Here is a 15,099-nt window from a genome sequence, read left to right as displayed (position 1 = left end):
AGAGATCCCATTCCGGGGGCCAGGAGGCACCTCTCAGCTGGCCTAGTGCTCTACCCCCATCCTGAACACCCAGCTCCGACTCAGGCTCTCAGACTGCAAGAAGCAAAGGACAGAACTGTGGCAAGAGGTCAGGCCCCCTCACTCTCCCTCCTCCCTCTGGTGCAAAAGCCAGCCTATCCCTCCCTCCGGTCTTAGGAAGCGAAGGGGAGGAGGCAGGGAAGTCCCGAGCTCTGTGGATCAAAGGCACAGCACAGGACACGGAAGGCTGCGGTGTGAGAAGAGTGAGCTCCTTCTCCGGTGCCTCCTCCCTGCCTTCCCCGAGGAGAGCCCTCTGCCTGTCAGACTGCCGGAGGGATGTCAGGGGGCAGGAGTACGTGACCAAGAACAGCAGAGGGGATACAAGGAACAGCCAGTCAGAGACATGCCAGCTGATCAGAGAGGAATTTAAAGAGCCTAGAGAAGGACAGAGCTATCAGATCTCGGTCCAGGTGCTAGAGAAGGGGCAATTTTAAACGCAAACCTAGGAGCCATACCTCTCTCTAGAACTTAGTGAGAATGGTAAGACTGCAGAAGGCTCAGCGTGCTGTGCCAGGGGCAAGTCAGGGAGCGAGGCCAGATTGCCGAGAGCCTTTGGGTCCGGGCTGTGCCGGCATCTACAGAAAAACGCTCAGGACTCTTCCCCACGCAGGACCCAGGCCAGGTCAGCTGCAGCAGGAAAGGAGACCCCATCAGAGCAGCATTCCAAAATGCTACCTTCTTAGAGCCTCTGGAGCCAATGGAGGGCCGCGCGAGGCAGCCGCTGACCTGCTTCCTTGAGTTGGGGCCGAGGAAGAAGGTGTCAGCAGGAGATGCTTTGGTGCCACGAGTGAGGGTACCGTGGGAGGCCACGGACGTAGTGCGGGGAAGGAGCTGCCACCATCGGGGATCTAAATGTCCTCATGGGGACCCTCCCACTCAGTCCAAGTGACCCGGCAACTCCCCACAGCCCACCCAGAATGTACTCAGACTTTCACCTAACTGTTTACTCACACCCCCAGCAAGGTGCCATAATTCATGCCCAGTGGGTTCCCATACCGAGCTGACTCTCCAAATAAATGTAAGATGAAACCAGGTACTGGCTCTGTTGACTTTTATAGATGCTCACAAAATGACACTAACTCCCAAGCATGAAAGGTAGGGCTGACCCGAATTTTCCAAAGGATAAAGATATTTATAAAGCCTTGGTAAGCCTAAGCTGAGGAGACCCTTTAAAAACCCTAAAGCCAGAAGCGAAGACGGCCAGCTTTCAGATCATCAGACTCAACCTCACCAAAACAACCACCGTTCACTTGGTACCTGTCTGGAAAGGCCTGGAACCAGCAGGCGTCTTGGGCTGGGGAAGCTGATGGGCACAAAGAAGGAAAGAAGGCCTCCCCTGCCCTCAGAGCCTTGGGCAGGACCCGCACCCGCAAAGGGCAGGGTGACATCATTTCAGAGCACAAATGCCACAGGTGTTAAAAGAAGAAAGAAGTCACATCTGGGGCAGAGAAATGAGGAAAGCTTCCTTCTTGGGTAGATCTGGAAGGTGGGGGAATGACTGACAATGTCCAGCGTGCCTATCTATTTTACGACCTTGTCTCAAGGTCAAATCACAAGCCTGAAGTTCTTTTTTATCTGCCAAGTTGGGATTGATGTCTCCTTCCCACTTTCAGTTCCTTGGAAAAGCAGGGCCTGGTGAAAGCCATGTAGTATTATTACTCTTGGGAAGGATGCCAAAAGCAGACTTCTGAGATGTCCCGCCCCAGATCTGAGCCCAGCCCGAGCATGCACCGGGGATGGGCTTCGGCCCACGCAGTCCCGGCCAGTCCCCAGAGCTCCGGCGGGAATGTGTTTAATTGCACGACACTAGCTCTGAGTGGGCCCAGCGGATATTGGTCATATAACAATTGTCAGATCAGCTGGCTGCAGAGCCCGGCAGCTGGCATAAACCGGGGCAAGCCAGAGGGGTATCTGGGTGTGCAAGAAAATTAGATTAGAGATGGAGTTGCTCTCTCCCGGTCCTAATATTCTCTCAGGGCCCAGCCCCAGTCTGACCGGCCAAGCCTTCTCGCAGCCGTCGTACCTGGACTGACCATGGGCTTGCGCTGCTGCCCCAGACTGCCTGTGTTCTGGGTATTACGCCCATGTTGCTCTCCCTGGGAGCCCTGGGCCCTCCGCCGAGCACCCACCGCAGCACAGTGCAGACAGCAAGTACCCAGGACAAATGATGCTCTCCCCCCTTTCTCTCCAGCAGGCAACCAGAAGACCTTCCTGAAATCTGGTGACAAGAGCGCTTTGAAGCTCCAGGTAAGGTATTTTGGAAGTGGACAGTAGCCCTCACCCGGACAGCAGGAATGGATTTCCCGAGGGGCCATGGGATGCAGACGCTTAGGCCAGCTCCACTAGGAGAGAGTTAGGGCCCTTTCCTCAGGTGGCATCATGACATCTTGGGAGCCCGGAGGCGATCTGATGGTCGCTGCTGTGACACCAAGTCAGCCTCCCCTCCCCCAACTGCAGTCCGTTCCGCCCCCTTCACCTGTCCTGGCCCTCACTCGGGCAGGGTGGCCCAAAGGTGGAGACAACATCCCGGCCGGATGTGGCACCTTGATCCCGGGAAGTGTTCAAAAGGAGAACACAGAAAGCACACACAAACTATACTGACGACTGTGTTTGGAAGCGTTCTGTGATGGAACGCTAAAACCCAGAACTGAGAGAAAACCTCACCTGTAACCACAAAGAGATTCGGTCTGATTCAGTGGCTTGGAAACTGATATCCAAAAACACCCTCGCTGGTGGGCCAGGAAACTTCTCCCCTCCCACAGGCTGTGGGGCCTTCGATGGTCTCTCTCAGACCCACTCTGGGGGCGGAGGGTAGAAAACCAACCAGGAAAGGGTATTCCCCCCCCACTTCCCTCATCTCCTCAGGCCACACGAATACTTCTTTCCAGCCAGCTAAAGGGGCTCGGCCAGACCCGGACACTGAACTGAGGGGCCTTCCTGAGCCTCCCCATCTGAGGTGACTCTGCTGTCACCTACCAAGTTACCTCACACGCACTCAGCTCTCACCTCAGCTCTCTGATCAACCCTCCCCCATCACAGGCCCGCAGCTCTCTATTTGTTTCTTCCTTTACAAAATAAATGCCCTGCAATGGTTCTACAGAACGACTAGCCAGAGCCAGTCTAGATTCTAAGCAAGAACCAGCTCGAGGTCCGGACCCGTGACATACCGGAAGAGCGAGGATTTGGAGTTTGGGACTACAACAGTCTGAGCCTGTTTCTTCGTCTGTTGAACAGAGCAAGAACTTCCACCTCGGAGCTCTGGTCGAGAGTAAATGAGCACCATCTGTAAAGCGCCTGGCTCACGGCAGACATTCAGTTAGTATCTGCTGAATGGGCCCATGACACTCCATTCATCTTCCCCAAGCCAAGTACCGTTTGCACACAATTTCCCTAGCTCCAAGGTCTTCCCTTAAAAATAGACTCCTTCCCCTCCCACATGTAACCACCTCGGGACTCTCCTTGGAAATGTGAGCAGTTCACGTCCCCAGAGACAGCAAGGTGCCGTGTAGCTAGCTGGCGGCAGCAGGCAAGCACACCGCAGGTGAGGAAGAGCACTGTGTTAGGAGTCTGAAGGTCACACTGAGGGCACTTTTTGAGGTCCTTGTGTATTTTGGATCCATCACGTAGGACGACGTCTAACCTAGACGCCAGAAATCACAACCCTGACACAGCTTGCCTCTGGGGAAAGGGCTCCTCAATTCTACGTACTCTGAATATTAACTCTGTTGGCCTCAGTGGGTCAACCATCACCTGAGGAAGAAACCAGCATTTCCCTCCACCAAATCACCTCTCCCCATAAGCTACCCTTTGAGGTGATGTTTCTACTGCCCAAGGCACAGCTGTGAAGGGAAGCGCTGGTCTGGACTGACTGCTCAAATCACATCTGCCCCCCTTGCTGCTGCCACTGTGAGAGGCCACAGCAGCCAGGATGACTAATGAGTGACATCGGCTCACGCCTGCCGAACCCTGACTGTGTCCCAGGCACCGTGAATGCCTTCCACACAGCATCTCCTCAGGTTTAATCTTTACCACCATCCTCTGAGGTAACGACTATTGTTGCCCCATTTTACAGACAAAGAAACTGAGGCTCACTGGCATGAGGGGAGTTTCCCAAGGTCGCACAGCTGTTCCAAATGGCACTGGGATGCAGAACCACATCTGCTCCAGCCCCAGCAAAAGTCACCAGGCTCTGAAGGGCCAGAAGGACCCCGGGATGAACTCACCTGATAGGAAAGGCCGTCCTTTCGGGGGCTGAGGCCAATCTCCTCCATGGATGGGGTGTTCATCATCACTTCAGTCATCTCGGCAGATCTCAGATAGTCGGGGCTGCCAAGAAACCCAGACCAAAAGTCAACAAACACACGAGCTTTCACATTCCTATCCTTGGTGCTTTCTGCTGTTAGATCAGGGGACTGTCTGGAGGCAGGATGAGAGGTGTTCAAAACAGAACTCACAGAAAAACAAGCTCACACCCTGAGGAAGTGCCTTGTAAGCCAGGGCATCAGGGCTCTCAGCCTCCCCCAACAAAGCCCTGAAACCGCTTGGAAACCTCTCTTCCCTCCTCTCCTGTGCAAGTCCCCACTGGCACAGAGAGACTCTGAATTTTCTTTTAAGTGACAGAACTAGAAAAAACCGAAACAGTAGGTAGCTGAGTCCATCTGTCTATATTAAAACCAATTCAACCCGTCTCTAGGGGAACTGCATATTATTATTACATAATGATAACAAGTCCGTCTCAAGGAAACCAAGTCCAATAATGCCGCCTTCCCAAATTCCTCTCTCTCTCTCTTTCTCTCTCTCTCTGGTGTTCCTTTTTTGCAAAATGTCCCACTTAAAGCCCCAAGGGGTCAGCTTTCTGCAAGCTTCACATCTGCTATCCAACCCCCTTCTCTAGGCTGGACACAGCAGCTGCAAGCTCGCAGCCTGAAAAACATCCCCTGGATTAAAAGCCTTAAGGATGCCCAGACTCTGATTGCAAAGGAAATTTCCAGAGGGGCCAAGCTGGCCCACCAATGGCTGACATGTGAAAGTGCTTTGTACTCTGTAAGCAGGATACAAATGTTCCATTATCCTCACACAAACCACGGGCACATACAGGGTCCCGAATGCATAATGCCAAATAGTATATACCAAAGTCAGTGTACTCCCTACACTACACTACACCCAATATTTTCACCATCATGCCTTTACACATAGTTACAAAAAAAGAAGAAAAATGTGGGCAAGGCTTTAGGCAGACTGCATCTAAGGAAACAGGGGTTTCTTTGGATTCTTCATTTCATGCTTACTACACAGTAGAAACAGCACTGGATTTGGAAACAGAAGCATTAGGTCTGGTGCAAGCTCTGCCTTTCAAGAGCTGTGTGATCTTGAACAAGTAATATAACCTCTCTGAGCCACAGGTGCCCTGTTGCTTACCATAACGCTAATAATGCATATATCAGTTAATGCTAAATGGCTAATCGCGGGTGGAAAAACCATGGCAAGCTATTAAGTGCTAACCAACTATATAATAATTCCCAATTATTTTCTTTCCCTTACTTTCTCAAAGGATAGTAACTCTGATGGGCCCTAACACCCACCTTGGCAAGTCTGGGGTGGCCACAGGCACAAAGCCTCCAGTAGCCTTCCAAGTCTTACCCCACATGGCACCTGGCTGCTCACACGCCAGGGAGGTGGGAGGGGAGGGGCGCCTCCAAGGAGGGGGTGCGCAAGCCTCACGGGTCGGGGAATTTTTACTTTGTTCTGAGAGTTCATTTCTCTAAACAGAGCCAAGGTGGGGGAGGAGAGACAGATGCTGGGCTTCCGGCAAGGGTTAGCGTCAGGAAGGGGGGGCGGTGGGAGGGGGACTCCAAAGGCAGATTCATCCCGGGTCACGGAAAGGCTGCCGCCGACCCCCCAAAGAAACGGGCCAGAAGAGCGCCCAGGGGCTCTCGCCAGGTTCTTCGCCTGGTATAGGGGCGCTCGCTCCTCGCTCCGGGCTGTGGCGCGGGCCCCAAAAGTTGAAGCGAGACGCATGAACTTTCCGGTTCCTGGGCTGAGCAGGACAGCGCGGAGCTGGAACCTGCGGGTCCCGCCCGCCGCGCCAGCACCTGAGGGCGCCCTCCGGCGCCGCCAGTGCTCCCCCTGGCCGCACCTCCTCTTCCCGGGCGCAGGAAGGAAGCGGCAGCAGGCGTGGCCCCGGGGCCTCGCTCCGCAACGAGCGCGGCGCCCGCGGCGCATCCCTCCCGGCCCGGATTCCGGGTCCACGCGAACCTCCTCCGCTCCTGGCCGGGCCGGGATTCTTCCACCCCGGCCGGCGAGGGCGGTTCCCCGGCCCCAGACCCGGCCCCCACAAAGGCGCATAGGGTTTTGAAGAGAAATGAAATCGAGAGGGTGCGGCGTGTGCTTCTGCTGCTGCTTGTGGCTTTAATCGGGTTCCGTGTGGGGAGAGCGTTTTTCCCCACCCCTTGACGCTCTGCAAAAGCCGCCGCTGCACCAGCTCAGCCCCGCTGCCGCCGGCCTCGACGCCGAGACTTGCATGCAAACAAAAAGAAAAAGGGGAGGGGCCGGGGGAGAGCTGGAGCCCCCTGCGCCAGCCGAGGCGCGTGCCTCCTGCAGCCCTCCGCATTGGGGGTTTTATTAGCGGGATTCAGGCTTGATCCCTGGTTCTCCCCCCGCCTCCCCACCTCACCACCAGCACATACACACCCTCCCAGCCGTCACTTAAGTGAGGGCTTCGAGTTCACTCCCTTTGTCTGCATGCTATCTGCACCACCTCCCCCCACCCCCACCTTTGCAACCTTGACGTTGACTCCCGCACGGGCTTGGGCTGCGGGTGAGTGCCGGCGCCCGCGCCGCCTGCTGCCCTCGCACCCGAGCCCGCAGGAGCGGGCGCCCGGGCCCCGCAGCCATGGCCGCGAGACGGATGCCCGCCGAGGGCGCAGGGTACTCACCAGTGAATGGGAAAATATACAGACATGAAGTCCTAGGGGAGGCTGACCCACGCCCTTGTGATTTAAAAACGGTCACCGCGTCCCGAGTAAGGATGTCAGGGGCGCAGACAGGCGCGGCAGGCGGCGGGGTACGGGCACCAGGCGTTCGCCGGTCCGCCTTCCGGAGACTACCCCACTGCCAGGGCGTCTGCAGCGCACACGGAGTTCTCGGTTCTCCACCGAGCTCGCGGCCCCACAAAGAGCCCGGGAAGCTGTATTTATAGGGGCGGGGGCGGGGCTCGGCCCCGGGAGGCCCCGCCCCCTCTCGCCCACTCTTGGAATAACGTCACCAAAATCATGAATGGCTTCAGCGCTCGCAGCTCCTGCGGGCGGCGGCTCGGGGGCGCGCTCGGCTCAGCTCCCCGAAGGCCGTGGTTTGCTTCCAACCGGGCTCCCTCCCCAAGACTCACACACGTAGACACGCGCGTGGATACACGCGAGCGCGCGCACACACACGCACGCACCAGTTCAATGTCAACGCCGCTTCCTGGCGACAAACCCTCCCGAGCCCGTGGCCTCCTCCTTGCACACACCCCCTGGGCACCCGGGGCGGAGGATCATAGGCTTGAGGAGGGCACTGGACCCGCTCCGGACGTGACAGCTCGGCGGCCGCGCTGCGCGGTAGGAGGGCGCCATCCCTCGACCCTGAATGCCAGACGCCGGCGCCCTCCTTTGCACCCTCTCGCGGTCCCCGACTCATAACTCGGGACCTCTCTTCAGAGTTCATCCCCCAAACCAGGCCCCAGGTTTTCCATCTCCAGCAAGCTGCGTGAGAATGGGAGCATCGCTAAAAACGAGGCGGTGGGAAAGAGGGGAGGGAGCGCGAAGCCGGGGAGACCGAGTACCCGTGGGGGTCGCGTTAGCTTGCAAGGGGCTGGTCTGCAGCCCGCGGATCCGTGGAGGGTTTTATTTGTGTGTGAAAGGATGTAGTATCGTCGAAGGGTTTTTCCACTGGACACCTACACAACGGCGGCACGGGGCAGGGGGTGCGGGTGGGCACCCCAACCAGCCTTGACTCAGGATCTGCTGCAAGGAGAAGAAACAAAGAGCTTGCGCCAAACCCCTCCCACACCGCCCAGGAATTACAACTCCAGGGTCTGTCCAGGTGGTCAGGCTTCGCAGTCCCCAAAGCCAGGCTGGGAGTCTGCCCCTCTGTGGCGGGAGCGTGTTGCTTCACACCTCTGCTTCAAAAACTCCTGTAAAATGGCTTTATAACCCTGATCTATGTGTGTACTGGGGATTGAGGAAGTGTGTGTGTGCAGGAGAGGAAGGGGGAGCTTTCAAAAACCTGGCAAAATTAAATGGGCTTTGAAGTCAATCAGCTCTTTGAAAGGTAGTGAATGTCTTGAATCCATATATAGGCTTAAAAGTGGAAATACATAAGCGGAACTCGGGTGAGGGGTGATAGGATTCATGGTGACGTTGGTTGAACAGGGGCAGGACCATGAGGAGGCCCTCATAATTTTCACGAGCCCTCCCAAGCTAACCCAAAGAAAAATAACGATGAGGATTAAATAAAAAAAACCTTGCTATTTTTGGTCATTCATATATGTCCCGCCTGAGTAATAAACAGTGTACTTCATATGAAAACACAGCTTTAAAACAACCCCTCACTCCCTGCCCCCCCCCCAAGTTGTTTCTTCCAACCAGAGAAATTCAGGAGCTTCTGCTCACCCCCACCCCACCGCATAACATAAATGAGAAATTGATTCGTGCTTCCAAGTGCCATCTCCATGGTGTTCCTCGGGGAGATGGCGAACTGATGGGGGCACCAAGGCTCCCGTGGACCCGTGCTAAGGAGAGATGTTCCAGTACAGGATTACTGCTGACAGGGCTGTTTGTGCCTTTTGCATAGGGTGCAGAAGTTCTCAAAAGGCTGAGTGGGACATGTTGTCATCTAGGGAGTCAAAGGAGATGCCAGTGCTCGGAGAGCTGGTTTACACACTGCGGCTTTCCAGGGGCTGAGGTCGGCCCTGGGAGAGCAGGGCTCGTGTCCTCTGCCATTTCTCCCCAGTAGCAATCCCTGGCAAGGCCTAGGATGAAAGACTGACTCACCATTTTCACATACCAATAGCCCCCCCCCCCCACAGTTACATATTGATGATTACTGCTTGCGAAACTTTCTAGACTCAGAAAGCTATCCCCTACCCTGCAACACACACCCCCTTAAAATGGCCTCATTTTGAAGAGGTTGGGATAGAAGGTCTCCACCAGCAGATATCTGGGCTCCTGAAAAATCCCCTGCATTGGAGAACCTTGGGGTAACTCCCTGATGCCTGCTTTTTTTTTTTTTTTTTTTTTTTAAGATTTTATATATTTACTTGACAGAGACAGCAAGAGAGGGAATACAAGCAGGGAGACTGGGAGAGGGAGAAGCAGGCTGTCCGCTGAGCAGGGAGCCCAATGCGGGACTCCATCCATGGACCCTGAGGTCATGACCTGAGCCGAAGGCAGACGCTTAACAACTGAGCCACCCAGGTGCCCCCGATGCCTGCTCTTGAGGAAACTTTATATTAATGCCCATTTTAACTGAAATTTACTTCTTGTCAATAAGTTGGAGTGGAAAGCAAGCCTTGGGTTAGAACCTCAAATGTACACTTTGTTTCCCCCCTGAAACCATGGCAACACATTCATTCATATGAAAATAGGGGAGGCACGGGGCTAAACTTTGATGTCACTATAACAACTATGCCATTTCTCAATCATAATACTTGATGTAGTGCCTTGCCGTTTTCAAAGCATTTTCAGGATCTCGGCTTTCAAAAGAATGTAATAAGAGTCCCATAGCACAATATGTGGTCCCTGGCCCAGAGTGTGCAAACAGAGTCTGAAATAAATTAGGGCACTTGCTGGAGATCATGCAGCTACTCTGCTACATGGCTCCGATCACCTGTAAGGACACAGGGTATTCAAACATGCAGACTGACCGTGACTTCCCAAATATCCTATGAGATAGGTTTCTATCCCTATTGCTTTCAAATAAAGAAACAGAAACACCACTGAATGAAGTGAACATAGAGCCCCAGAAGCTTAGAGCTGAAAGAGACTTTCCAAATCACCGAGCCCAGTCTCCTCATTTTACAGGAGAGAAGACACCTAAGAGATTAAATGGCACGTCCAAGGTCACCAGGCTATTAAATGGTGTAGATGGAACCTGAACGCGGGCCTTCAGACCGCTGGTCAAATGTTCTTTCCACTACAGTGCTACGCCTCTGCCAAGAAGTCAGCAGCGAAAGTCGAACTCGAGATCTGGACTCTCCGAACCCTGTCAGCCCACCACTGGGATTTCCTGAGCACCTACTGTGTGCTGCTCAGTGAACTAAACAGCCCTCTGCCCCTCTCCCTCTGCCACCTTTGTCTTCAGGGACTCAAGAGTCGAACTGCAATTCTGCTTCAACAAAAATCCAAGTGTCATCAGAACCGCCTTGCTTTCCAACATCGCCTAAATCCAGTTTCCCAGCTCCTTTTCTCTCGCATCTAAAATAAGAATTAAAAAAAGAATAAAGGCACTCAGTTACCTGTGGCATCCCTGTGCAGGAATGCAGGCCACGTAGCTAATTATTCATTGAGTAAAAAAGTCTCCATCTAAATTCCTCTGCAGTGTATTTCCATGCTCTATCTCCCTCCTGCCTTGCAAAAAGACAGCATTCCTTTTAACCTGCCTGGAATTTAACCTGCCTGGAAGTGGTGACATCAGTGCTGTGTTCAGCTCCAAGGGACTTCACAAAGTAGCTGTTGCCTAAGGTGTGCTGGCATCTGCTAGCATGTTTACCCCCATGATGACTTTAAGACATAGGCACTATTGTCCCATTTGTCAGATGGAGAGAGAGAGGCTCTGAGAGGTTGAGTAACTGGGCCAGGGCCACTTAGTTCTCAAATGGCTGAACCAGAATTTGACTCCGGGTCTTTGTTCTAAAGTCTCTGTTTTCCCCACAGTCCTAGGCTTATCCTAGCCCTTGTGCCTTTATTTGTTTTAACAGATCAACTACAAGCTGAATATAAAATGTTAGCTCCAGGGGCACCTGGGTGGTTCTGTCAGTTAAGCATCCAACTCTTGATTTGGCTCAGGTCATGATCTCAGGGTTGTGAGATTGAGTCCCTTCCCATCCCCCCCATGCCATCATCATTGTCGCCCTCATCATCGCCATCATCACTATCATCATCATCATCATCATCGTGGGGGGAGTGTCCATGCTCAGCAGGGAGCCTGCTTCTCTCCCTCTCCCTGCTCACTCTCTCTCTTTCAAATAAATAAGCATTTTGTTTTGTTTTGTTTTAAATGTTAGTTCCAATAGCAAAGACCAGAACTACTGGAGTCCACCCAGTGGGGTAGGGCTGGCAGAAGAAATAAATTTCCCACCCTGGGAATCTGGGAGTTTCTTAAAGATATCAGTCAAAAGTCTTGGGGTTTAAAAAAAAAAAAAAAAACACGAGTAGAAGAAGGGGAGTTTCTAGCCAATTTTTTCAAGGAAACTCATTTGAGTACATAAGAAATCTGAAAGGCAAGAATGTGTGTGGGTTGATGTGAGGATGAAATGAGAGAGTGTTATGAAAACACTTGGTAAGCTGGAAAGCACTGAGCAGACACGGGGCTTGTTTTTAAGGTGTTTTGGGGGAAAAGATGGGGTTCAGCAGAGCTGATTGTATCTGCTTTGGTTTTTCACTCAGTTCAGACACGGACCGCCCCATTTTCCCCTGGAGTCCCTTGACTGAAGTTTCCAGTGCTGGGTGGGGGAGGGGAGTGCCAGACATGAGAGGCAAGTAACAGAGCTCTGCCCAGGGGGTGCTCCCAGTGTCCCCACATCACCCCTCACCCCCTAAGTCTTTGGTGCCTCACAGCAAGTGTCCACCTGGGTTCTGGACACATGACCAATGCCCATTTGTGGGCTGCTTTCCCACGTCAGCCATCAGGTGACTAATCCTCACATAAAACCATCAAACCTAACAGACAAAAATCCTCTAGCCTTTGACTTACTTTGCCGTGAGTTCTCAGGCCTGTTGCGTGGCTTCTCTGTGCTGCAGACTCCTAAAGCAATAAAGGAGGTAAGAGGAATCTGAGTGTTCTCAGAACACTCAGAAGGCTAAGAGAAATTTCTTCTATCAATGCTCGAGGGGAAAGTGCCTTGCATCCTCCCATCCAGGTTCTGAGGCCCAGCAGAAAGCCCGTGGGCACTCTTGCCCTGTGCTGTCTTAGGAGGGGCCTCCTTCTTTCCACCCAGAACCTTCTCACTCCCCAAAGAAGCCTGCGATCTGGCAGCCCACAGACTCTTGCCTTCCCAAATATCAAAGAGATTCAGCCCTGGCTTTTTCTTTATTTCTATCAAGGGGCCTTTGAACCAAAGGGATTTTGAGAGAAAGAAAACTCTATGGAATCTTTGGGGTCCAGGCTCTTGAAAGAAAACACCCAAACTGGAACCAGTTCAAGGCTCTCGTGTCCAATTAAGGAAATACTCACATTCCTATCCTAGCTCTGGCTCCAGCATGCTTTCTCTCTTTCCACATCTACACAGGAATGCACGTTAACAGCCAGAAGAGAGGTTCCTATCACCAGGACCCGTATCATATAGCACGGGGCTCCTCGGGGTGGGCTCCAGCCGGCTGACACCTTCCCTGAGTTAGACAAAGAACACGCACCACAGAACAGTCCAAATTCCCTTCATGCCTCTCTGCCCCCCCCCCCCCCCCCCGCCGCTGCCCCTATTTCACCCACAGCCCGGGACCAGAGGAACTCTGTCATGCCTGTGGGTTATGAAAAAAAAGAGGAAAACACAATAATTTCTTGTGAAGAAAGGCACTTTCAGTTTTCTTTTCAAGTATACAGGATGTCGCCCTGCTTCCTCCAGGGGCAGTTGCGTCCCTCCTGGCTTCATCCCCAGGGCTCTGAGGAGGAGGAGGGAGCCGGGGAGCAGCTCCTTCAGACAGCCTCTGCCAACTGTAACCCGAGCTCACGCCAGCTCGATGGAGTCCCAAGTGTGCTTCACACCCACACGGTGCCCAGCCCTGGGATCAGATGGCCGGGTCCATATTACACTTTCCTGCCCTTTCAGCAACAGTCCCACCAGGCCCTGGGCAGCTACTATGGGCCCGACTGGGGTGGCTCCCAAGAAATCTCCTGATGGGAACTTGAGTTCTCCTAAATCCATCACTCCCAAAGCCATCCCAAATAAACACACCCCAAGTGATATAACCCTGTGTCTACAGGGACAACACACACAGCTTTAGGATAAATTCCCCAAACTGCTTTAGGGATCCCTTACACAATACTAAGGCTGAGTAAAAATAGCACACAGGCTGTGCGGACAAGTTTTGCATATGAGTTTGTACGTAAGATCTCTCATCTCTGGGTGCCTGGGTGGTTCAGTCATTAAGCATCTGCCTTCCGCTCAGGTCACGATCCCAACGTCCTGGGATCGAGCCCGGCCTAAGTCTCTCTGCTCCGTGGGAAGCCAGCTTCTCCCTCTCCCACTCCCCCTACTTGTGTTCTCTCTCTCTGTGTGTCTCTCTCTGTCAAAAAATAAAATCTTAAAAAAAAAAAAAAAAAGACCCCTTGCCTCTGGGATGCCTGGGTGGCTCCGTGGGTTAAGTCTTTGGCTCAGATAATGATCCCGGGATCCTGGGATAGAGCCCCCCACTGGGCTCCTTGCTCAGTGGGAAGCCTGCTTCTGCCTGCTGCTCCCCCTGATTTTGCTCTGTCTCTCTCTCTCTCTCTCTGACAAATAAATAAATAAAATCATAAAAGACAAACAAACAAAAAAAACCTTACCTCTCCCTTTCTTACCAGATGTGCTCTCCTTAATTCCTTGTATAACAAAATCAAGGGGTGCCTGGGGGGCTCAGTGGGTTAAGCCTCTGCCTTCAGCTCAGGTCATGATTCCTGGGATCCAGCCCCATTGGCTCTCTGCTCAGCAGGGGACCTACTTTCCCCTTCCCCTCTGTCTGCCTCTCTGCTTACTTGTGATCTCTCTCTCTGTCAAATAAATAAATAAAATCTTTTAAAAAAAATAACGAAATCAAGGGCTGCTTCTGGTAATTGGCATGGGGTACATCACAGAGGAGACTGGGAGGACCAGTTGCCAGCCCCTTCTAAGACCATAGGATAACCACTGCAGCACGGACATGTGACCTTGGGGAGTGGCGTGATCACTTTTGTCTTGGGAAGAAGGGTGCTGACTACCAGAATACAAGCTCCATAAGGGTAAGGGCTGAGTCTGTTTTGTTTACTGCTGGACTTCACCAGCTGCAAGAGTGCCTTGTGCATAGTACGCACTCGGGAAACATTTGCTGAAGGACTGAATGAATGAATGGTCTCAAGAAAAGCTAAAGAGAAAAGACACCATCGAGCAGGCCTCGAAGGATGGGTAGAAGCCAGAGAAAGGCAGTCCTTAGGACAAGAACAGCAAAAGCAAAGGCGCAGGGGTGAGAAAGTGCCAGGGGTGTGCTGGGAATGACGAGTGCACAGAAAAATCTTGACCTCGGGAGGGAGCACGGGAGGCCCCCACCCCCGGCAAGTCCAAGTTTGCATGCTGAACAGAACGCTTGTTTGTTAGCAGAGGTCCTTGAACTCTACAGAATGGACTGTGCACAGAATTTCTAGCAGAAAAAAAAGTCGGTCACTTTTGTCCTCCAGAGCCTTCTGGTCGCCCTCACCTCTTCATCATTTGAGGGAATATCAGCCTTTCTTTTCCAGTTAGGTGGCGCCCAAGCAGAAATGTTAAGTAGGTCAAATCGAGTTGATGTGAACTGTGTCTTCTGAGACTTCCCCTTTCCACTCCCTCTCGTTTCACACCTCTCTCTGGCCTGCGCACTGATCTGAAGAAACCCGGGCTCCCTTCATCACAGCCTCGCAAGCTCCAAACCCAGGCTTTTCTTTCCCAGCGAGAGTCCATCCTTCAGCTTCCCAATCCCAGGCAGCTGCTAGACAAGCACACCTGATCTGATGCATAAATTCACACTATGGTGAGAGAGACACGCTCGTGATACGCCTGTGGCCTCTGCCGAACAATGGCATTTCAGGCTGGGTCAGTGGGTGAGAAGAAAGAGCTCTGTG

At 53.0% G+C, this 15,099-nt stretch overlaps 1 protein-coding gene across 2 annotated transcripts in view; it reads right to left on the bottom strand.

Moving 5' to 3' along the window:
• Positions 1-12,657, bottom strand: part of LBH (LBH regulator of WNT signaling pathway) — a 31,497-nt gene extending 18,840 nt beyond the window's left edge. The window contains exons 1-3 of one of the 2 annotated variants that reach the window (XM_045979913.1): positions 12,508-12,657; positions 12,028-12,078; positions 4,302-4,404 (exon numbers count right to left, since the gene is read on the bottom strand). In XM_045979913.1, coding sequence (XP_045835869.1) covers positions 4,302-4,379 — 78 coding nt within the window. In that variant the 5' untranslated portion in view covers positions 4,380-4,404; positions 12,028-12,078; positions 12,508-12,657. Of the gene's footprint in view, positions 1-4,301; positions 4,405-7,013; positions 7,242-12,027; positions 12,079-12,507 lie in introns of those variants that run through there. The other variant, XM_045979912.1, reaches the window with a different exon arrangement.
• Between the last annotated feature and the right edge of the window lie 2,442 nt (positions 12,658-15,099).

Source organism: Meles meles, chromosome 15 (genome assembly GCF_922984935.1).
Source record: "Meles meles chromosome 15, mMelMel3.1 paternal haplotype, whole genome shotgun sequence".
Classification (NCBI taxonomy): Eukaryota; Metazoa; Chordata; class Mammalia; order Carnivora; family Mustelidae; genus Meles; species Meles meles.
The sequence above is the reverse complement of the archived record's forward strand: the minus strand, read 5'-3'. Positions and strand labels throughout refer to the sequence as shown.